At 37.5% G+C, this 26,099-nt stretch overlaps 1 protein-coding gene across 1 annotated transcript; it reads left to right on the forward strand.

Annotated features, from left to right (window-relative positions):
- The first annotated feature begins 898 nt into the window (after nt 1-898).
- Nucleotides 899-25,858, forward strand: LOC132561470 (A disintegrin and metalloproteinase with thrombospondin motifs 6-like). Its single transcript, XM_060226180.1, has 23 exons — nt 899-1,013; nt 1,848-2,221; nt 10,177-10,333; nt 10,625-10,923; nt 14,439-14,522; nt 14,700-14,827; nt 15,242-15,285; nt 15,553-15,658; nt 16,001-16,150; nt 16,792-16,939; nt 17,398-17,505; nt 17,829-17,974; nt 18,275-18,441; nt 18,579-18,712; nt 19,315-19,438; nt 20,361-20,441; nt 21,063-21,226; nt 22,093-22,231; nt 22,410-22,539; nt 24,540-24,747; nt 25,103-25,279; nt 25,404-25,554; nt 25,731-25,858. The coding sequence occupies exons 1-23, from the start codon at nt 899-901 to the stop codon at nt 25,856-25,858; spliced, it is 3,462 nt and encodes a 1,153-aa protein (XP_060082163.1).
- Nucleotides 25,859-26,099: the final 241 nt, after the last annotated feature.

A 26,099-nucleotide genomic window follows, 5' to 3' on the forward strand; every position in this document is an offset into this window, starting at 1 on the left:
TTGTACGCTCCCACAGAGAATGCATTGTATCATTATGTTTGTTACGAGATAATATATTATTTAACATACATTTGTGTTCCTCTGAATACATCACACTGCGTATTTTTACCTAAACACAACAAACATGCAAAATATAAAAAAAAAGGTGAAAATGCACGTGCCTCGGTGTAAACCCATCCAACCTGATTAACGATTATATTTGACAGAACGGCATCAATAACCACAGCTTGGAACAGGAATAGAGGTTTGGATGCCAGTGTGAAAAAAAAATACCGCAAGCTGGTAGTTTCAATATCGTACATAAAATTGTTTGTGGTTTATATATTACAGAGATTTGCCCATGCTGTGAAATCGCCAGTTAACAAGATAAATTGGAACACAAGAAACCTACTTGGATTCTTTTCAACAATTGTAACTCTTGACGCTTTTCTATGAAGATTGTGCTGCCCATGCATATACGCACTTCCTTATATTCTAAAGTTCATCCGGTGAAATGACGTTCCTAATGTGATTATACGAGATATTGCCAGTGTTTGTATATAAAGGTAGAGGTAAACCGAGGTTACGTATATTTACTTTCTTTCTGGCGCTTATTTAATGGAACTCTCCGCTTATTACACGAATGGTATTCGAACCGACGAACTTTGTTAAAGGTCGAACCAGTGTTTCGCATCATTCTACGTAAAAGAGGAAAAGTGATTTATTTCTGATTGAACAGCCAAAAGATGAAAACGGAAAGTTGACACCATTGTAATTTAGACATGAGACGTCGTGGGTCCTTTTATGCATGGAATGAGGGGAAAACGATGAGGTTGCTGTTATCTTGATGACGTCACAAAACCTAGGTGATCTATGTCTTTATGGTACGCGTCCGGGGGGTTCCGGGAGATGATTTAGTATGTTCCTTTTGAGGTGTCTACTTGTGAGTCTTGTTGCTGAAGCCCTTACTTCCGCCACAGATCTGGATTCTTCCACGGTCGAGGCCGTTGGAGAAACTACCCAAGGCAAAACAGGTAAGATATGTTTATTTTCTTTCCCTCTATTACCCTCCCCGCCGTTTTCCTCGCCTTCCCTGCTGTTTCCGTATGCTCGGAGATGCTGTGAGGTTAGCGTCTGTTTGTTCGCGGCCGTTTGACCGCCACTTTCAATGGCTTCTTATATCTGTTATTCGACCTTGTGAAGGTCACTTTTATGTACCGAAAAAGATCTAATTATACGAACTCTTTAACCAGAACAAAATTGCTGATTAATTTTATGATGTTGATATACTAACTATGACGTCATAAGTGTCCAACCTAAAGTGCACGGACTAAAAATATCTGGACTTTAAAGTTTTTGGAGTGACAATTTATTTTGTATAAGAACTACAAGAATCATGGCTCTATACGAAAACTGACCCTGTCCAGACCAATTTAAACGATATCCAGAATGTCTGACGTAGAACAGAAACAAAGTCACTTCGACTGAAACAGAAGTGTCCGAAATGAAATAATTGTGAACGGATTGAGAGAACGATATTGGACTGACACAGAAGTGATCAGACTGAAATAAAGTTACCTTGACTGAAACGGTGATGTCTGGGCTGAACATAAACGGCTTGAAACAATGTCACGAGAATGACATATTAATGTCCGGACTAAAACAGAACTATGTGTATGCAAGGGCAAAACATAAGTGAACGGACTGGAACTTGCATGTGTCCGTACCAAAATTGTCACACTGTACATATGGCTTAGTCCGGATCAGTTGTCTCTTTCTGCACAAAAACAGTCTTGTAAAATTTCTTATCACGAATGGTGAAAACTTTTTCTGTATTTATATTCTATATTTTCTATTTCATTTTCCAGATCGCCTTTTAAATAAACTTGGAAAATACGAAATGGTGATTCCTGTACTTGTTGATGAGACGGGACAGTTTCTGAGCTACAACGTCAAACATAGGAGATCGAAACGTCGGAAGCGTCGAAGTGTTAGCGACCATGATACTCCTTTGGAGAAGGAACATCTGAATAGAATATTCTATAAATTATCAGCGTTTGGAAAAGATTTTCATTTCGATCTCAAATTAAATGATAAGCTTTTGTCAACCGGATATGAAGCAGAAGTATGGACAAAAGACGGACAACGCGATTTTGTTAACCGGAAACGGAACTGTCATTATGTTGGATATAGTCGTGAACCATTTACCTCGATCGCCGCAATTAGTAACTGTTTTGGATTGGTAAGTATAAATTATAGACTTTTCTATAATAAAATGTGTATCCTAAGCATATCGAAGGTAGGATCGTTAATACGGAAGCTCGCTACAACAACTGATATCAAATTTTTGTAATGATAACCTGATAGTACTGTGTCAATGCCAATTTATCATCGTGTTTGGTTAGAATTAACTCCCCTGTTCTGCCTTTATAACATTATTTCATTGACATCATCAGACTTATATTTTTCTCATGAATAAGAATGTGACAAATATAATCGTATCAGGTGCTATCAGTGGACGCGGGTTTTGACGACTTTTTCTCCACGAGAGAGCACCACAGACGCAAAATCATTTGCAGTTATACTATACGATTCTTTTTTCCAATTCATTTCAAGAATGTGGTATTTTAAGCTATGTACCGGTAGAAGAGTGAGGTATTTTGCATTTCACCATTGGATGTTCTAAATAAACATGGATTAGCACTAAATAACCACACTAACTCCCGCCAAATATCGTAGATGTTTTAGAAACAGACAAAACAATCTTCGACTTGGTTTTGGCGGTCGAATACAAAGGTCAAATGACGTAACTAAATGAAGTACTAGATGTTATTACCTAGCATTTAAACCAATATTTGAAGTTGAAAACAAGTAACAAATGTCTAGAAACATACATGACAATAGCTAAAAAGCATTTTCATAAAGGCAAATATGTGCAGATATTGAAGACCTGCTATCAAATTCAACCCCCTTTGAGGCGCAGTATTTTAAAATTCAAATTTAGACAGGAATAAGATGGCTGATTTAGATGCGTAAGTCAACACGAGAACAATATCTATGGACCTGTTTGAAAGATATCGCAGCAAACTTATTGAACTCGAAGCTCATGAACAGGTGATGAACGCTTAGTCATGACATTGTTACCAAACACATATTAATGTCGTCATTTCAAAGTCTTATTTCTTGTCATCTGGACGCCACTTTACCAATTATTTCAAAATAAGTAAAAAAAATAATATATATATATATATATTATTCAGTGAATGGCGCCCACTATCTTCCGTGATATTTTGTTTACATATTTTTCACATATTAGCAATTGTTTTCTAGGAGAAATAGTTAACTTATCCAGTTATTTTTCACAAGGAAGTTTGGGGAACAGATTCTATCATGTTTTGATTTTTTTCTAATGTGTAAGAAGATTGTATTCAGCTTCCGAGTTATCGTATGCGTACAACAACACCTTTGAAGACAACATACGCACTCTTACAAATTTCAAAGGGTCTGCAACGGTATCGATGTTGCTGATGAATGATAATTTTGAAAGGAATTCTTTCAAAACCAAGGTACATGTGCTGATATAGCAGAACTACACGAAACCAGACTTGAATTCTTTGACCAGAGAATGACGAACTCTTCTCGGTGCGAAGACATGAAAAAAATCTTCCACAGATGTAGATTAGGTACCAGACAGCGGTATTCATTGAGTGATTAAATCTCTTCTGTTATTGTTCGGGGTTTAAAAATAAAAAAGTTAAACTTTCTACAGCATTGGATATATAACAGGCAAAATTGGGGCAAGGCTGGTTTAGGATGTATTGCTCATACAATACATGAAGCCCGTCTGTCGTTAATCATAAATTCGAGGAAGCGGGAGTATAGGAAGGGGAGGGGGATTCCATTTTGTTTTATCAACGGTATCCGTACAGTTATTTATGATTGACAGAAAACATCTGCAAGGCACTAATCGGTAAGATATGGAGATTTTAGGAATAGCGATGGGGAGGGGAAAGTAGGAAAAGAGGGGGAGCAGGAGGGGAATTGATAGGAGGGGGATTACACACACCCTGGTGCAGGTTGTAGTTGTAATTAGTATCAACCCAAGGAGAATGTTGTATGCAGCGTATCAGAGAGGGATACATAGAAATGAGCAGAGATTTAACCATTCCACTAAAACTTAATGATACGGTTGGCTTGGTCAGGTATATTGTTTTTATCTTCAAATTCAAACACTCGGTGATTTCCGTGTACCAAACTGTTGCTGTAACAAAGGAGACGATATTAAAGTATAAGGCATTTGTAAAGAAGTACCTTGGGAAGTCTGCAGAGTATTACCATATATGTAGTACGATATCTGTGTCTAAAGTGCCCATCGTTGTACCAATAGGTGGCATGATACCGCCAATCGTACCCTTGGTAGTCCCATTACATTGTATAATATTTCCTAGAGTACTAATCAAAGCCCCTAAATATCTTACAGCATTGCCTATCGCACCCATGGGAGCCCCAACAGACAACACAATAGCGCCCAAAAAATCCACCGAAGCCGTGATAGATATCACAATATCGCCTTTAGTACCCATCGTAGTCTCAATGAATAACACAGTATCGCCTATAATACCCATCGTAGTCTCAATGAATAACACAATATCACCTATAGTACCCATCGTAGTCTCAATGAATAACACAATATCGCCTATAGTTCCCATCGTAGTCTCAAGGAATAACACAATATCACCTATAGTACCCATCGTAGTCTCAATGAATAACACAATATCGCCTATAGTACCCATCGTAGTCTCAATGAATAACACAATATTGCCTATAGTACCCATCGTAGTCTCAATGAATAACACAATATTGCCTATAGTACCCATCGTAGTCTCAATGAATAACACAATATCGCCTATAGTTCCCATCGTAGTCTCAATGAATAACACAATATTGCCTATAGTACCCATCGTAGTCTCAATGAATAACACAATATCGCCCATAGTACCCATCGTAGTCTCAATGAATAACACAAGGGTGGTCCGGTGGCGCAGTGTTAACGCACTCGCCTTTCACCAAGCCGACCGGGGTTCGATTCCCGGAACGGACGTGAAAAGGTAAGGGGCCACCTGCCGGACCACGTGGGTTTTCCCCGGGCACTCCGGTTTCCTCCCACAATAAGAGACCCCTCGCGCGCTTACATCCGGGCCAACAAGAGTGATTAGTATAAGTTGACATAACTTGTTTCGCAATTGTTGTAAAATAAATAAAGTTTATATTTATATAATAACACAATATTGCCTATAGTACCCATCGTAGTCTCAATGAATAACACAATATGGCCTATAGTACCCATCGTAGTCTCAATGAATAACACAATATGGCCTATAGTACCCATCGTAGTCTCAATGAATAACACAATATCGCTTATAGTACCCAACACAATATCGCTTATAGTACCCATCGTAGTCTCAATGAATAACACAATATCACCTATAGTACCCATCGTAGTCTCAATGAATAACACAATATCGCTTATAGTACCCATCGTAGTCTCAATGAATAACACAATATCGCCTATAGTACCCATCGTAGTCTCAATGAATAACACAATATCGCTTATAGTACCCAACACAATATCGCTTATAGTACCCATCGTAGTCTCAATGAATAACACAATATCGCCTATAGTACCCATCGTAGTCTCAATGAATAACACAATATAGCCTATAGTACCCATCGTAGTCTCAATGAATAACACAATATCGCCTATAGTACCCATCGTAGTCTCAATGAATAACACAATATCGCCTATAGTACCCATCGTAGTCTCAATGAATAACACAATATCGCCTATAGTACCCATCGTAGTCTCAATGAATAACACAATATGGCCTATAGTACCCATCGTAGTCTCAATGAATAACACAATATCGCTTATAGTACCCAACACAATATCGCTTATAGTACCCATCGTAGTCTCAATGAATAACACAATATCGCCCATAGTACCCATCGTAGTCTCAATGAATAACACAATATCGCCTATAGTACCCATCGTAGTCTCAATGAATAACACAATATGGCCTATAGTACCCATCGTAGTCTCAATGAATAACACAATATCGCTTATAGTACCCAACACAATATCGCTTATAGTACCCAACACAATATCGCTTATAGTACCCAACACAATATCGCTTATAGTACCCATCGTAGTCTCAATGAATAACACAATATCGCCTATAGTACCCATCGTAGTCTCAATGAATAACACAATATCGCCCATAGTACCCATCGTAGTCTCAATGAATAACACAATATCGCTTATAGTACCCATCGTAGTCTCAATGAATAACACAGTATCGCCTATATTACCCATCGTAGTCTCAATGAATAACACAGTATCGCCTATAGTACCCATCGTAGTCTCAATGAATAACACAATATCGCCCATAGTACCCATCGTAGTCTCAATAGACAGATACCAATCATATCTCCAGATGGTTATTTTCCAAATTGTATACCCGGGTATCGTAACTAATTCATTTTGACTACCATTTTGACTTCATTTTGCTTTAACAGATAATACAAATATATATCTGATAAAATTAAAATGATAAGCTGACTTTCCATAGTAAATGTTGACATTCTTCAATACTTTTTTTGTCTGTTGTTCTAGTAATGTCAAAGTTGACAGTTAATTTCAAATTTTAGGAATAGGTCAGGTTACATTAGAGCTATTAACTCCTGTCTGTCAAATATTATACATTTAATGGCTAATGCGCTTTGACCTCTTCTGTTTATTTTCGGCTTTTTAATCCTCAATCCATATAACTGTTGAGAGTGTCTTTTTTTGCCTCAAAATGTCGAGCCTTGTGAGCAAATCATTGTTGGTTTTTCCCGGAGCATCGCATATTTTTTCGGCTACAGAAAAAAACCATCACAGAGTTAATCAAAACTTTCGAATGTTTATTTCGACCGTATCGCAAAGGACTTCATTAATTTTATTGGAGCCTTTCCTTGGTATTCATGGACTGATTAGAACTTACTTCGTTATGGATGATACCCAACAGCACGGTACAAACATTTCGCCTGTTATCTCTTGATAAAACTGATCAAAACTCACTAATTTCATATAGTTTCTTAATATTTTCAATCGATTTCACATATAACGAAAAAATCAAGGATTTTCTGTAAGCCATGAATTTTTTTATTTTGGAAAAAAAATCAAATTTGATGTCAAGGTTTGTGTATTTTATGATAAACACGATCAATTTATAGATGGTGATGATCTAATAGGCAGATCGTATTCCGGAAATTAACATCCGGAATGCAGGTTCCGATATGACATTCCTTTCTAATGGTTGATGTTGTCATGTTGTAAATTAGGATAACATTGCGTAAACGCCTTTGTCCTTATCATGTTATGCGGTTGAAATAAAGTTTACATACCAAATTTATATTTGACGCGTCAGCGATGTCGTGGTGAGTGTTCGGAGATAGTCACTCTTCATTATGTTTTTCTTCTTTACTTTGGGTTACAACACAACAAAAACTGAACCAATGCAAATATCTTATTCAATTTAAAATTCGATTATATGTAGATAAATAAGATTTTAATCAGAACAACTTTCATCTTCATTTATCTCGGACGGTCTTTTTACAATGTATGACACGCTTTTAATTTGAAGATGAGTAATTGATAAATAGAATCTAACGATTGGTTTCACCAGTTTATCTAATTAAAAATCATGATGAAAAGTGGATTTTGCATGAATTTCCATTTCATATGAGATTTAGAGATTTATTAAATTGACGATATCTTATACTTTGATGTCGTCACAATGCATATGACGTCACAAACATATGACATCACAATTGAAGTACCGAAAGGTGGTTTTGCACGTGTGATCATAACAAAATGTATTAAATGGATGGTATGATACTGATAATAGGGCAGTTATGTGTTGAAAGAGATTACCAAACAGTCAAAAGAAATTTCAGATGAAATATCTCATGGGAAAACCGAAGTACAATATTTGTACCGTCAAACAAGACAAAAATCCAGAAGTATTGCGTACCGTCCTGTATAATATGCATCATTTAGAGGGAAATAATAATACAATTGCAGGTTTTTAATCGTATCATGATTAGTATGATATCACTGATTTAGCGATATGAATATCTATTTGCTTGTAAACTGAACTCGAGAGAACATCTTATCAGGTACTACAAAACTTTCTACCTCGTCATAAGTAGTATGTGAGTATTGTTTTGGTCTACAAATGTCATAAAGAAAAACGTGTAGTTATTTCATGTGAAAGAAACGTATACATAACAATTAAAATTGATATGAATGAAAAATGGGAGAACAGCTGATTTGGACTGAAATGTCTCTGTTAAAGTCATATAAGAAACCGTTTGTTGAAGGTCCGTGTACTAACATTATAACAGAACTGGGTCAAAATACGTCGGGATTGAATTATAATGCTAAGTCATGGTCAGCAGTATTTTTGGTTGCGAATTTATACACTGACCAGTCAAACACTAAACACCCGATAGCTTATCACAGCTGCGCGAGCTCGCTTACATACTTATCAGCTGTAGGACTTTCTCATTTCGTTTCATATTTCACTAAATCATTAGAGGAGTAATACACGTAGCTCTTTAGTATACCACAAAAGACAGTCTAAACTCCGCCGTAATCCCACACCGGCTCAATGTACGTACAGTTCACATCAGAAACTCCTTTGTTAATCAATGAAAAAGCAACGGCATTTTTATGATGTATGACGATTTTATGGCGAGTTTTCGTGTAGAAATGACATATATAATCTTATAAACGTTTGTATAGAGTCAAAAAGCTGTTTCAGATTCGATAAATATACCGTTTTACTGGGGACTTAATTCCAAGTGTTAAATCCAGTGACATTTAATTACATCTGCGAACAAACTAAGTCGACACGGAATTTACTGCGGACGGTTTATCGTAAAACGTCTCGTGGCATTTCAGTGTTAAAACAGTTTTTTAAATGTCTGTTCCTTTGATGTACCGATTTGAAAATAAAAATTCAAAGTGTGTTTATCGGTTCATGTATTTCGTAATCGGTAACTACATGTATCACTATTTAGATTTGCAAAACACGTAACCATCTAAACATTCCGTCAAGTCTTTGTCATTTTTTCCTCTCCATACTTTAATTTCCCACTCACATTAAGAAAAGTTATTTACGATAATTACAATGTGACATAATTTAATGTTAACACAAATCATTTGTACTTCGCAAGGAATTAATACACTTTAAAACTTGCCCGACCTCCTCTGGGTATAATAGGCCAGGGGAGTGACAGGTTACCAGAGTAAAAGTTATGATGGTTTTATAAGAAATTGAGTTAAAGGTGTATGTATGATTTCCGAATATTTCGACATGGGATATCAGAATATTCTGGATGTCGATCAATCAGTGTGCAATATGTTTCTCCGGTTGCATACATTTACAATTTCCATTAATACACCTTTATTTATAGTTCGAAGATTCTCCAACTATTAAAAAATAAAATATAAAAAAAAATGATAAAATAAAAATATGCTAATATTTCACGTCTTTGGAATAAGAAACGCACTTCCATGTATTACTGATGACCTATCACAAATTCGACAATGCGATCATAGTACATACAGAAAGCACAATATCGCCAATACTACGATATAACAATGGTATGGTCATCGTATGTTATACTGCTATGCCGATTACGGGTTGATGTTTGCTTCTATAATTTGCTACTTGCCATTTGCTAATTGTCAATACAAGATCATATAATACTTAGATATCATATAAAAGAGAAATGTCGCCAATATCAGCCTAAGGCCAAAAAAAAAAAAAAAAAAATAATAATAATAATAGTGGGGAAAGCGAATTATGAATAAAAGCCAATTGGAAATTGATTTGATATGTCAAATGACTAAAGTATTAATAAAGTTTACAGTACAATCACCTGTACGTGGCATATTGGTCAACATATTCCAATCTATTGTATACCCTTTAATGTAGTAATTATTCCTATTTAGGATGTCCCCTAGGGGCCAGGCATTGTGTTGAAAGGTTTAGTTGTGTTTTGAAATTAAAAAAAAAACCATTGCAATTTGGACGTAGCGTTTCATTTAAATAGTAGTAGATGGCAATAGTTTCTCAATGTTTCCAGCATGGCGTTTTCCAAACGAACGAGGAGGATTTCTTCGTGGAACCATTATGGAACCAAACAGGCAGAACCACCACATTCGGGCATCCACATGTGGTGTATAAGAGATCTGACATCCGGTTAAATCATGAACACAACAGTGACGATTGCGGTGTTACAGGTACGGTATGAAGAAACATATGGCTCAAACCTCTGGTATGCTGAACATTTAAAGAATGTTTACATCTTTCGTGTAAACTATCATCAAATCAGTTATGATTTTGTAAAGAAACGTACAGTTAACATATTTTACAATAGATAGAAGAACCAGCGACTTACAGCAAGCGTAATATGATACAAGATACACAGTTAGACGCTTTAATGTCAACTTCACAAAATTGTGAATGAACGTGTCATTAAGTAGGCGTGGTTTTCTAATTTACAACTCTGTTCTCTCTTCTGTCTGTTACAGATTATCAACAGTTACTTTTAAATCATATCCCTCTTCATGAAAATACTAGAAATGAAACAAAACTACATCGATCATCTGATCAGAGAAAACGACGAAAAATTGACCCTCCACATCGTTTAGGATTTTCACCTAAGCCTAAGCCTAGAATTTCACTGCGGAACGAATACCAGAACCGGAAGCGCCGATCTGTGATGAGCGAAGAGAAGAATGTTGAGACATTAGTGGTAGCGGATAGGATGATGGTACAGTACCACGGGAAAAAGATAATAGAGTCCTACGTTCTATCCATCATGAATGTTGTAAGTGTCTTTTTTCCGGACCATCCAGGTAATGGGTACATGTCTGCTCTTCAAAACCTTTCTTCCCTCGTCTAGAAACTTGTAAACCGTCTTTTCAAAAAGTCGATATTAGGCTTGTAGTCTTAGTTTTTCTACGTTTAAGGGATACCACCGTAGGCAAAACTTTACATCTGCTTTAACACGACTAATAAACACTAGCTGCAGCAACATTTAAGATGGTCATTCCTTAATAGTCAAATTTGAATAAAGGATAACTGGGTCACCCAAGCTTGCGCTGATGTAGACACGAAAATATATTTCACTTTTTTTTGACACAGCAGAATTGACATAAACTACAAAGGTTTGCTTATTTCAGTTTGGAATGGAATCTACTTAGTCAGTTGGAAGGTTGACGCCACGTGGCCAATGTCACATAGTGACTATCTAAATGAAGACGGCAATATGGCCGCCGACGATGTTATAGATTGCGCCGATTCGAAAATTTGAGCGCCTCAATCATTTCATTCTCATTTTATGTCAAATAGCTATTTCCTCCGGAATGAAGCAGAATAAACTGATTTCTCAGTATTAGCTTACCTAGCCCGAAGGGCGCGACGTCTGTTGTCCGTCCGTACGGCGTCAACTTTTCCATTTCAGCGACATTCAAATGTCATGTAATTTGGCTGGTAGGTTGCTGGGATGAAGCCCGACAATGTTCACGAAAAGAATTGACGTTGACCCATATTCAAGGTCAGCGGAGTAGAATTTGTTCAAGCATTAAAACTACTTCTTCTCGTTAAACAAAATGTCTATAAGCATGATATTTGGCTGACAGGTTCCTAATATGAATCCCAACAAAGTTTAAGAAAAGAAATGACATTGACCTCTATTCAAGGTCACGGGGTGAAAGTTCATAAAATCTTAAAACAACTTCTTCTGATTAATCAAAATGTCCAGAAGTATATTATTTGGCTGACAGGTGCCCAGTATGAATCCTGACAAAATTCGCAAAAAGGCATAAGAAAAGACTTTAAAAGACTTCTTCTGATTAACCAAAAGACACAGAAGCATGGTTAAATAGGTCCCTTAAATGAAGCCCGAAGAAGTTTGTGAAAAAATCACCTTAAATTACATTTGTGTTATCAATGAAGTGTGAAAAGAGAAATATTCACAATTTCTTTATTTTCTTAATGTCAGAGGTTATTATCGGTCGACGGTGTTTTAGGTAGTTGCTTGAATTATAGATGGTCTCAGTGTCGAAATAGAAGCGGTACCTTATAGATGGTCTCAGTGCTAAATAGAAGCCGTACATTATAGATGGTATCAGTGTCTAAATAGAAGCGGTACATTATAGACGGTCTCAGTGTCTAAATAGAAGCGGTACATTATAGACGGTCTCAGTGTCTAAATAGAAGCCGTACATTATAGACGGTCTCAGTGTCTAAATAGAAGCGGTACATTATAGACGGTCTCAGTGTCTAAATAGAAGCGGTACATTATAGTCGGTCTCAGTGTCTAAATAGAAGCCGTACATTATAGACGGTCTCAGTGTCTAAATAGAAGCCGTACATTATAGACGGTCTCAGTGTCTAAATAGAAGCGGTACATTATAGACGGTCTCAGTGTCTAAATAGAAGCCGTACATTATAGACGGTCTCAGTGTCTAAATAGAAGCGGTACATTATAGACGGTCTCAGTGTCTAAATAGAAGCGGTACATTATAGACGGTCTCAGTGTCTAAATAGAAGCCGTACATTATAGACGGTCTCAGTGTCTAAATAGAAGCGGTACATTATAGACGGTCTCAGTGTCTAAATAGAAGCCGTACATTATAGACGGTCTCAGTGTCTAAATAGAAGCCGTACATTATAGACGGTCTCAGTGTCTAAATAGAAGCGGTACATTATAGACGGTCTCAGTGTCTAAATAGAAGCCGTACATTATAGACGGTCTCAGTGTCTAAATAGAAGCCGTACATTATAGACGGTCTCAGTGTCTAAATAGAAGCCGTACATTATAGACGGTCTCAGTGTCTAAAGAAGCGGTACATTATAGTCGGTCTCAGTGTCTAAATAGAAGCCGTACATTATAGACGGTCTCAGTGTCTAAATAGAAGCCGTACATTATAGACGGTCTCAGTGTCTAAATAGAAGCGGTACATTATAGACGGTCTCAGTGTCTAAATAGAAGCGGTACATTATAGACGGTCTCAGTGTCTAAATAGAAGCCGTACATTATAGACGGTCTCAGTGTCTAAATAGAAGCCGTACATTATAGACGGTCTCAGTGTCTAAATAGAAGCCGTACATTATAGACGGTCTCAGTGTCTAAATAGAAGCGGTACATTATAGACGGTCTCAGTGTCTAACATAGAAGCTCAGTGTCTAAATAGAAGTACATTATAGACGGTCTCAGTGTCTAAATAGAAGCCGTACATTATAGACGGTCTCAGTGTCTAAATAGAAGCCGTACATTATAGACGGTCTCAGTGTCTAAATAGAAGCGGTACATTATAGACGGTCTCAGTGTCTAAATAGAAGTACATTATAGACGGTCTCAGTGTCTAAATAGAAGCGGTACATTATAGACGGTCTCAGTGTCTAAATAGAAGCCGTACGTTATAGACGGTCTCAGTGTCTAAATAGAAGCCGTACGTTATAGACGGTCTCAGTGTCTAAATAGAAGCGGTACATTATAGACGGTCTCAGTGTCTAAATAGAAGCCGTACATTATAGACGGTCTCAGTGTCTAAATAGAAGCCGTACATTATAGACGGTCTCAGTGTCTAAATAGAAGCCGTACATTATAGATGGTTTGTGTCCATTTGATATTTTGAATTCAAATAACAATTATTCCCTTGATGTTCTTGAGGTAGTTACTCTCCGTCTTCCGAAATATAGTGGATCGTCTGATTCGTTAGGGAGTCTACGTCTGTGTATTCACGTAGACTGGCAGTAACTGACAAACATTTTCAGAAAGATACTTTATAATATATACAAAACAATTAGATGTACATGAAACTGTTTTACTTGCTCATCATAATGTTATTTACGTTTTTATACCTAACATATTTTGTCTATTAGTTATGCGTGTATACTTAAATTTTCACCTTAACATTACCTATATATCTATGTTACCTATCACCTAATACTTTAGATTGTGTTAATTTCACCCTAAATTAACTTAGGTGTTAAAACTTAAGCCTGTTTTACCCATCACCTTCAGATTACCTATGTATTTATTGTGCAGCCTGTTTTACCTATCACCTCCAGTTTACCTATGTATTTATGGTTTAGTCTGTTTTACCTATCACCTTAGGAATACCTTTGTATTTATGGTTTAGCCTGTTTTACCTATCACCTTAAGATTTCCAATGTATTTATGGTTTAGCCTGTTTTACCTATCACCTTAGGATTACCTTTGTATTTATGGTTTAGCCTGTTTTACCTATCACCTAAAGATTTCCGATGTATTTATGGTTTAGCCTGTTTTACCTATCACCTTAAGATTACCTGTGTGTTTATACTTGAGGTCAGGTTGCCCAGCTCTTCCATGATGCCAGTATTGGAAATGCCATTAACATTGTGGTCAGTCGACTGGTCATTCTGGAGAAGGACCAGGTAAGATTAACTAGTGATACAAGTGACGCCAGATTTTCGGTAAGATTCTACATATCTGAACTTGACCTTCGTCTAAGAATCATGTTGTTTCCCCTTTCGTTTTGGGGTGTCACTCGTGTTACGGCGTGTTTGCTATTGTTGTACACATAAATTAGAAGGTTGCTATCTGACTTACAGGAGAACCTGACCTTGAACTATCATGCTGATCGTTCATTGGACAGTTTTTGTCGATGGCAAAATATTCTAAACCTGACAGCTGATGAAATGGGAACCGCCCATCACGATAATGCTGTTCTACTAACAGGGTAAGGTGCAACTGTTTTATTTACATGGAAGTAAAGAATGAGATCAGCCTGTTTGTTTAGGATATTACATTTTCACAAAACCACAGATGAATTCTCATATACTGTAAAACTGAGAGTATTATTTCTCGAATGCGTTTTTTTTAAAGTGGTATTTGGGGAAATTCCTTTTTGTTCGTGAGGAAACTGAGAGAGAGAGAGAGAGAGAGAGAGAGAGAGAGAGAGAGAGAGAGAGAGAGAGAGAGAGAGAGAGAGAGAGAACATGACATCGTTTACAAAAACAAATTTCAAAATGTCAAGATACCATTGAAAGATTGTTCCTAATTATTTCATTGCATACCTTAAAATTAAAAATTAGAATTGAGAATTAATCTTCATGAATACAGCTGGTTACTTCTGTTTTTCTTCATCTTACAGGTATGATATCTGTACGTACCAGAACAGTCCATGTGGAACATTGGGTAGGCATTGCTTTATTTAATAACAGTCTGAAAGAAAATGTATACATCTATAAGTCTGTGTATATCTCACATGGGACATCTTTTAAAGCTATTTAGCATTTTACGTAATAACAAGAATATAAAAGTAAGCAAGGTTTTGATAGAATGTCTATTTTTAAACTGTCATCTGAAATTAATATACCTCACATACACTGTCTTAACTTGTAAATTGGAGGTTAACGTTTTCTATATGTGTGTGACGATTTTTAATATTTTATTGAACAACAGGACTGGCTCCAGTGGCTGGGATGTGTGATGAAGACAGAAGCTGTAGCATTAACGAGGACATTGGTCTTGCGTCTGCATTTACTGTGGCACATGAAATAGGACACAAGTATGGAAGTAACAGTCGTTTCTGAAACACTGAAAAATGCGAAAAGAAAATGATATTGCATGCATTTTAAACATTTACTTAAACAAAACTTAAAGTGTTATCCCTGCGAAAAAGGGTTGCAAACTTGATTCAATCAGGAAAACGAAACGCTTTAACAGTGTTTCTACTGAAAAGAGGAAAAAATATTTAATCCTCGTCTAACATACAAACCTTTTGTCGGATTCAAATTGGTGAAGATTTTTGGTAGTTTTTCAGTTCTAAACCGGCATGCTGTAAAGTGTTAATAAAACTTATATAAAAACCACCACATATTCTCATCACCTGGTTTCTGTACTGTTGTAGTTTTGGGATGCAGCATGACGGCGCTGGAAACAGGTGTGGTACAGCGGGGTCTGGCGAAATGGCTGGAATAATGGCTGCACAACTGACGAAAGACACTCAGCCCTTCAACTGGTCGTCGTGTAGTCGGACCTACGTCACAGAGTTCTTAGAGTGAGTAATTTAGTGGTCGTGACGTTTGATGTATATTAAAACATTTATACCCTAAATTCGAACCAGTCTGAAGCGATATGTGCATCAAATAGGGAGGATATGGAATTAAAACTAGTTTTTATGATAGACTGTAAACTTGGTCCCATCTGGAATTTCCTCAACTAAGCTAAATATTTCACGTTCTGTTGCTAAAATGCACATTCCAGTTTAGGTCTTTATTACTGGAATCCTACATATTATTTTACACTCGTTCAAAAATTTTATCTAACTTTAAAATGTCGATGTTTTTTCGTTACAGACATGATAAAACACTTCTCAGCATTAAGGCTCATCTCCATTCTCATGTATCTGTTAATTCTTCCAATTTCATTCTTTCGTTGATGCTTTTAGAGAATGGTATGATCGTGTAATGTTTTTGCTTACCAGTTCTGATAAAGGACTATGTCTGGTCAACATCCCTTTCTGAACAACTCCTCGTGTAATATTTTTTCTTACCAGTTCTGATAAAGGACTATGTCTGGTCAACACCCCTTCTGAACAGCTCCTCGTGTAATGTTTTTTCTTACCAGTTCTGATAAAGGACTATGTCTGGTCAACATCCCTTTCTGAACAACTCCTCGTGTAATGTTTTTTCTTACCAGTTCTGATAAAGGACTATGTCTGGTCAACACCCCTTCTGAACAACTTCTCGTACAGCCACAGTTCCGACGCTTTCCACCTCAGCAGATTAACTCGGATGAACAGTGTGTACTACAGTTCGGAGAAGCCTCAAGCATGTGTAAACCAGGGGTAAGTATATCACAGTCACAGACAATTGTCATCAAAAGACTACTTTCTGTTTATTCATGTTATAATGTCTTTTTATGTCTTAATTCCTTAACGTATTTGTTATTTTAATTAGCTGTGGAAAAGGACAAACAATTCAAATAAATCAACAACTTGTTTTCATTAAGTTTAAAGTTTATGTTTCTTTGGGAAAATTGCAGAATTTGAAATTATCACATAATTCTTTAATAACTCGAGGACAATTCTGTATTAATGCTTGTAATGTACACATGTATTCATAGACGTTGTGACCATTAAAACATTAATGTCTTCTGTTTCAATTGCTCACAAAACCCTGATTATACCAATAACTTTGACCGAATTAATACTATTTAATATGAAATTTGTTTATAGTTGATATCTTAAGGGATGCAGTGTACATCACAGAAATACAATCCTTTAATATTAATTTGTTTACACAGGAGGTGTGTCAGGAGTTGTGGTGTGTAAATAAACACGGTCAGTGTACCACAAACAGCATCCCGGCGGCGGAGGGTACCGTCTGTCCACTGGACACCGGCCAGAGAGGGGTATGTTACACACGTGACAATGTGACAATGGGTAATGAATCTGTTCGTACAGTACCCCGTAAGGTACATTGTAGATAGTTCTTGAATCAGGAAAGCATACATTGGACACAATAGAACGTAGATAGACCAATAACAATGAGAGTCAAATACTGGTAGATATAACTTTTTGGGGAATTCACTTCTTTCTATTCAATGCAATTGCACGCTTGACAGTATTTAAAGTAAAATAAGCTATTTAATTAAGGTACATACACCATTTGTACATTAACTAACCCATGGATCCAACCTCATGTACCTTCACTATGAAAATGTTTCTGATTCAGTGGTGTTACCGGGGGCTATGTCGGGAACCTCACTACCGACCAGAGCCACAGAACGGAGACTGGGGTGCATGGTCCGAGTGGGACGCCTGTACGCGCACGTGCGGTGTTGGCGTGGAGTCCAGCTTCCGGCGATGTGATGACCCAGAGTAAGTTTCCGAAATAAAGACGTTCTGATTCAAAATTGTACATTAATTTCATTGCCAACAAACGCGTTTACCTATTGTATATTTGTCCTAGAAACTGATATTGGTATGAAAGTAAGTGCATGTTTTATCTACAAAATACGCAGTCAGGGATTTTGCAAGGTTATTTGACTAATCCGACGAATTGAAGAAAGAACGTATTTAAAATCTTCTTTATATATAAGCATAACACGGAGTAAAATGAAATTCATGTTCTGTTGGAATATATTTGTTTGTACAAACCTTTTTACATGTGGTTTGCAGACCTCGTCATGGCGGGAAATACTGCGTGGGAGAACGGAAACGCTATAGATCGTGTAATATCCAGTCGTGTCCGGATAATGTTCAGGATTTCCGAGAACAACAATGCGCAGATTACGACACAAAACCATTTAGGGGAAGGTACTACAACTGGAAGCCATTCTCAGGAGGTAGGTGGATAAAATGATTTCTCATTTTAAAATGGCTTGTCATAGCTCCACAAGAGTTATCTCTCCTCGGACATATTCTTTTTCAGTCCTCTCTATCAGAGTTGTCGTTCCTTACACTTACAAATTGTTTGTTTCAGCCCACAACAGACCATGCGCACTTAACTGTATAGCGGAGGGATACAATTTTTATACAGAACGTGCGCGGAAGGTTATCGACGGCACGAGGTGTTACCCAGACAAAATGGACCTTTGTATTAATGGACGATGTCTGGTAATGGATTTTGATTTCTCTATTTTACTACATTCGAAACTAAATCCAAAAAAATTAAAGCACTTATTGTAGAATTTCTGTAGAAACTTCGGTTAATCCTCATGAAAGTAAAAAAAGGTTTAAAAATGCATTATGAGACAGCTTTTTTTAATCGAAATTGCGGAATTCTCTATAATCGCGTTGCACATTACAAAACAGTTCCACAGTATGATTTCCACTTCCAGAAAATATCTGACATTGAAGTACTCTATTTACGGATAAACTTCAAGAGTGGAAAGAAAGTGCTTGGACCACCGAAATGAGGCTTCGGCTCGTTTTAAATTGCATGATTTTTTGGGGGGGATTTTGAAATTTTTTGATAAATAAAATACGCCCATGGTTAGTTATTTCTGACAAATAAACAGCACCATATTTTTTGAATATAAGTAATAACACACGGACACTTTCTTTCTCGGATACAGATTTGCCCTTTTACCAATAAAGAAAGCGTGATATTTGCTATGGTCATCATTGTCCTTCTGTACTTATTGCTCTCACATCGATTGTTACGCCAGTTTCTAAATATATGCATGTATTTCATCGAAATTTTTTCCCCTTATCAGCCAGTGGGTTGCGATGGAGTTCTGGAGTCTAATGCTACAGAGGACATCTGCCGGAAGTGTAATGGTGACGGTTCCACGTGTCAGACAATCTCCGGCCACTTCGACAAACAACTCCCAAAGGGATGTGAGTAATAGAGGATATGATATTAGTTTGAAATAAAAACCACGATATAAATTATCAAATTTATCTTATAAGCGCAAAATTGTTTTAAGAAACCGATTTTATGAGGACTTGTAGAAGACCATGTAGTTGGACACGTAAGCATCCAAATCTTTGGAAAACCAATGTTACTGCAGGGACCAAGAAACTATATTGTTCACTAACGAATAAATGTGGAAAAGAAAATCCCGCAATACTTTCACTCCAGCGATCAAAGTCCACAAATGTTAAAACAATAAACCGTATATCAGAGGGAAACATTTGTATAAGGTATCATCTGTGCGTGTTATATTTTGTCAATGTTTATAATGTTAAAATGATTAATAGTATTACGTGTTCTTTATACAATATTTTCTGTTTGAAAAAATATTCGTACATAACAAAGTATGTTTTTTATTTCTGAAAACAAATTGCGAAATTTTAACACAATATTGAGTTTTGTTTGTAATTATTAAGAGTAATTCAATTAACCTTCTCACATTAACTTATAAACATAGTAGTAGGGGTAGGGGAAGGCAGAGGATGTAGGCTTCGGCTACTTTCAAGAAGCATGTCGATGCCGATGTGGTAATTACAAGAGATACTGTTTGTTAAGTTTTCGCGAACATTTCAGCGAACTATAATATTTGGTTTCAAGGGTAAAAAGGGACACTGGAGAATATTTTATTTTCTGGTGATCAAAATCGAATTTCAGATCGATAATAATGTATTTTTAACAAATACATGAATGTTGATTTTCAAAGCCAATGAATCACAAAATATATTTAAATGACCAGATTATGATTGATAATATAAACAGAGAACACATGTTTGTGTCACCTTTATGTTACAGTTGTGGGCTTTAGATTTATAAACTATATAGATAAGAATGGATTTGAATTTTCAGCTTACCATGAGATGGTGAGGATTCCGAAAGGAGCTGTACATATCCTGGTGAGAGAGACACAGGAATCCATCAATTATCTGGGTAAGGTTATACCCCATAACTGCACGGTCAACACAATGTATTATTTGTGCAATATTACGGTAAGGTTAAACCCCATAACTGTACGGTCAACACAATGTATCTGTTGTACAATATTACGGTATGGTAAAAACCTATAGTGTCATATACTTGTACATCAGATATAACATACTATATCATCATATGTTTTGATTTTAGAAACATTTAAGACAGAAAATTAGTTATTTCATTGTCTAAATAATTAAATAAACGTACTTCTCGATATTATTTCCAATTTTGATGGAGACAATCACGTTTCAAAGACAAATTAAAGCTGAAATACAAGTCACTTCAACGAAAAACGTAGCGTAAAGAGAGCATTTTCAGTTGTTATAAACCCAGTTAGCAACACCCGTGATATTACACAATAACACTAATTTTACTTCTGTTTCATTGGAAAATTCTGATATAAAGGGAAAAAGTAATAAACAGACAATAGCCGTTTTCCCGGATGATTGACAGCTACTTCCATGATTTTTTGCGTGTGATGTTTTGACTGGATTTCTTAATAATATCAAGTACATTATAAATTTGACAAGGGATAGGTCATTGACGCATACTTATAGGAGTTACTTCCCTTCGTAGCTTTACAGGGTGAGAGTGGTGAGTACTACATCAACGGCGAATGGACTATAGACTGGCCGCGGAAATTCTCACTGGCAGGAACAGTCTTTCATTATGAACGAGAAGACAACGAACCGGAAGTTCTCAGGGCCATAGGACCAACCAACGAAAAACTTGTCATCATGGTAAGAGTGAACGATTTCATTGGTATATTACCACCAATATCTGTCAGTATGTATGCAAGAAATTACATATTTTCTAACACATATCCAATATTAAATATCAAAATTATCATTTATTGCTTATTACAAGGTGAAATGAACACCATTAACTTCGTCCTTAACCATAGTTGTTTGTAGGACGATAAACATTATTAAAGCGAACCATGTCATCAACATTCACTTGTCACACCATTTGTGTTATCAATTATTCTAACATAAACAATCGTGCTATAATCCAAAACAGGATATGTGTCAGAACAAAAACTGTTAAACGACGTCTTGCATTAAAGCTTTGAACCGACTGATAAGTCAGTAGGCTTGCCACTTCGACTTATGTTCCCATTTACATGATAACTTAAAACCAGCCATCATTTCACTAACCCGCTAAAGTCTTCATTATTTTTTTTTATTTTTTAACTTTTTCTGTCTTCTGTAAGGAAGTTCTGTCAAAATTAATTTAATTTAATTATTCATTTCACGATTCTTAAGTTAAATGTTTAAGATTGTTTAAAATAAGACAAAGGATAATCTACTGAAAAGGAGCAAAACAATTATATTAAAAGACTAAAAGAAATACCGACATAGTAAAAATCAATGGAACGATGGAAAAAACCATGTAAATCTTGGTCAGTCCAAGTAAATACGTTCCCGTTCTGAAATGAGAACATGGTTAACACCAACGAAAACACTAGATATACAAACTGACATCTAAATGATTTTGTATGTTGTTGTAAAACCCCGAAGTTATTTGTAGATGATTTTGGATTTTATTTGATTGTGTATTTATGCAACCTTTTGTCAGGTTTTTAATTCTACCGTATCTGTTGCAGATTCTGTTACAGGAGGACAATCTAGGCGTTGACTACCAGTATAATGTTGCAAAGAACGCCACGATATACAATCACGATGCCACACTGTACACATGGCAACATTCTGTATGGTCGGAGTGCTCACATTCCTGTGGCAGAGGTAAGGTATTAATTTAATATTGAGGGATTGATTTCGTTCAGACCGTGGGATTGAGACGGATAGAGATAATCAACTATTTTAACGAGCTCAGTAATTTAAATATCTTTTCAATTTGTTCATATTATGGTTTACTTATGGTGAAAAAGGAGAAGAACTGAACAGTGTTTGTTTACGATAGGCACTCGTGTGTCCAGCGCGGTTTGTGTTAAGAAGGCTGACCGTCAGGTAGTCGACAATGACCTCTGCACTCCACAACCAAAGCCGAGTGATCACAGTAGAACTTGCAACGATCATCCATGTCCAGCCAGGTAAGTAACGATAATCCATATCCAGCCAGGTATGACAGTCCATGTCCAGCCAGGTAAGTAACTATAATCCATCTCCAGCCAGGTAAGACAGTCCATGTCCAGCCAGGTAAGTAACTATAATCCATCTCCAGCCAGGTAAGACAGTCCATGTCCAGCCAAGTGTGTAACGATAATCCATCTCCAGCCAGGTATGACAGTCCATGTCCAGCCAAGTGTGTAACTATAATCCATCTCCAGCCAGGTAAGACAGTCCATGTCCAGCCAGGTAAGTAACGATAATCCAACTCCCGCCAGGTATGACAGTCCATGTCCAGCCAAGTGTCTAACGATAATCCATCTCCAGCCAGGTAAGTTACGATAATCCATCTCACGCCAGGTATGACAGTCCATGTCCAGCCAGGAGAGAAACAACAACCCATCTCCAGCCAGGTAAGACAGTTCATGTCCAGCCAGGTGAGTAAAGATAATCCATCTCCAGCCAGGTAAGACAGTCCATGTCCAACCAGGTAAGTAACGATAATCCATCTCACGCCAGGTATGACAGTCCATGTCCAGCCAGGTGAGATTCAACAATCCATCTCCAGCCAGGTAAGACAGTTCATGTCCAGCCAGGTGAGAAACAACAGTCCATCTCCAGCCAGGTAAGACAGTTCATGTCCAGCCAGGTAAGTAACGATAATCCATCTCCAGCCAGGTAAGACAGTTCATGTCCAGCCAGGTGAGAAACAACAGTCCATCTCCAGCCAGGTAAGACAGTCCATCTCCAGCCAGGTAAGACAGTTCATATCCAACCAGGTGAGAAACGACAATTCATCTCAAGCCAGGTGAGACAGTCCATGTACAGCCAGGTGAGAAACGACAATCCATCTCCAGCCAGGTAAGACAGTCCATGTCCAGCCAGGTGAGAAACGACAATCCATGTCCAGCCAGGTGAGAAACGACAATCCATCTCCAGCCAGGTAAGACAGTCCATGTCCAGCCAGGTGAGAAACGACAATCCATCTCCAGCCAGGTGAGAAACGACAATCCATCTCCAGCCAGGTGAGAAACGACAGTCCATGTACAGCCAGGTGAGAAACGACAATCCATCTCCAGCCAGGTAAGACAGTCCATGTCTAGCCAGGTGAGAAACGACAATCCATCTCCAGCCAGGTGAGAAACGACAATCCATCTCCAGCCAGGTGAGAAACGACAGTCCATGTACAGCCAGGTGAGAAACAACAGTCCATGTTCAGCCATATGAGTAACGACAATCAATCTCGAGACAGGTAAGACAATTCATGTCCAGCCAGGTGAGTAACGAAAATTCATCTCGAGCCAGGTAAGACAATGCATGTCCAGCCAGGTGAGTAACGACCAGCCAGGTAAGACAGTTTATGTCACACCAGGTGAGTTAAGACAATCCATGTTTTATCCAGGTATGTGAGAATGATCCATGTCCAGCCAGGTGATTAAGGCTTAGATAAACGGCGCACTTTTACTTTCGATGACACGATAGATTAATGATAGTGAAAGTTGGTACAAAGATAGATGAAGACACTTATATTCTTTAACAGAGCAAAGTCTGCCGAAACTCTTGATGGCACCTGTGATGAATGTCTAATACGATGATAACGATTTTTTAAGTAGTAATGAAATATTAACGATGGAAATGTTCTTATACACCGGAATGTGTGTCTATAGCTTAATTATGTAAACTGTCGGACTGAATGACTTATGTGATTTGCAAAAGACATTTTACCAGTTTCTAACTTATTGGTTAAATGCCTGGAGTTGATGTTCGGTAGAAACATTCTACGACCACTGTCATAGTACTAAGAATGCCTTTGGGTATTTGTTAAAGGTTGGTGAATTCATCAACTACTGGTAACAACCTACCAGCCGAGTGTTAAGTCGAATGTTCCCTTTGGAATTGTGGGTGGGTTGAAATTCATTGTGGTCTGTTCTACTGCCATATGAAAATATTGATTCAAACGACATTCTCATTGTTCTGATTTCAGTTGGTCGGTAGGACGCTGGTCCCAATGCAGTTCCACATGTGGTGACAATCGCACGAAGATGCGGAGCGTCACATGCGTCCAGACAATTAGCCAAGAGGAACAGGTGATCCTTCCAGACCAGGAATGTCCTTCCCGAAAACCCAACACAAAGCGTCAGTGTCGCAGCATCACCTGTCCGGCTGTGTGGTTCCCCGATCACTGGAGACAGGTATCATTCTTGGGATGTGATCGATCTAGTTTTATCGCACTACGAAAACCTGGTTGAAATTAAATCTTTGTGAATGAAAAGTTGTGCACGTCCGAATTTTTAAGGTAGAAGCTGTATTTTTCTGATATGGTGTCATGTGAAGCTTGCCGCAGAAAAAAGAAAACATTTTATTGCTTGCAGATTAAAGTTTCACCAAATGTGCTATAAACACACCAAGGCCCTCTACTACCCTGCTTGAAACACATTTCCTGGTTTATGAAAGAAGTGTGCTCCTTTACATTTCATGTGACTTGTTTTTGTTTTTGTTTTCTTCTTTAATAAGTCAAAGTTGATGACATTCACCATTGCCTTGCAGTGTTCAGCGGAATGTGGCATGGGAGAGACGACTCGTAATGTTTTTTGTATGACTAGTGACCGCCAGACCTACCTACACGAGACACAGTGTAGTCAGGAGAAAAAACCACTCACATGGGAAACCTGTATACAGCGGCCATGTCCTCCGCCCAGGTGGGAAACAGATAGTTGGGGACAGGTAAGCAGGTTAAAATCATTTTAGTACAAGTATTTCTATCAACAGTGTTCCATCGTCATTTCCTGTAACTTGAAATCAAAGCTTTTCTCGGGAAAGTTTTATGAGTTCTGTATGGACATTTTAGTGCTCCGCCCGCTGTGGAACCGGCCGTCAGACAAGGAATGTTGTTTGTCGGACCTATAGAGGAGAGAGGAGTAGCGACTGCCTTCCGAGGGACAAACCAACCACAATACAACAGTGTCATAACAACTGTGACTCACGACCTTCCGTCGATGGTGAGTAAGACCTATTCAGGTGAAACATAAAAGTGATAGTTTCTCTAAAAATAATGATTTTCAAACATAATACAACTCTTCTTTAACAAGACATTGTAAAAGCACGGGCTATTTTCTATACACCGTGTGAAAATAACAGAATCACATACACTTATAAGGACCTAATCTATTTCTAGATTGTGTGGACCAGGATAAGGCCCAGTTCTGTCCTCTAGTAGAGAGGTTCCGAGTGTGCGATCGGGAGTATTTCTACCGGATGTGCTGCAGGACATGTGTCGACTCGGGCCAACGGACATACGGTTAAACTAAACGCTAAATGTGGATATTTAAAAAAATCAAATTGAAATAGGAATTATTTCAATGTAACTGAAATGAAAAACAGATGATGGATGGTCACTGCAGATATCGTCGGATGACGTTCGGAAATATACTGGTATTCTCTAGACAGATGACGTTAATAAAAGACGTAAAACGACACTACTGTAATTTAAAGAAGATGTAAATATCAACAACGGAGGTAACTTAAGAAAACTGACATAAATACA

The sequence above is a fragment of the Ylistrum balloti genome, unplaced genomic scaffold, assembly GCF_031769215.1.
Source record: "Ylistrum balloti isolate Yb309-2 unplaced genomic scaffold, AGI_CSIRO_Ybal_v1 Utg369668, whole genome shotgun sequence".
Taxonomy (NCBI): Eukaryota; Metazoa; Mollusca; class Bivalvia; order Pectinida; family Pectinidae; genus Ylistrum; species Ylistrum balloti.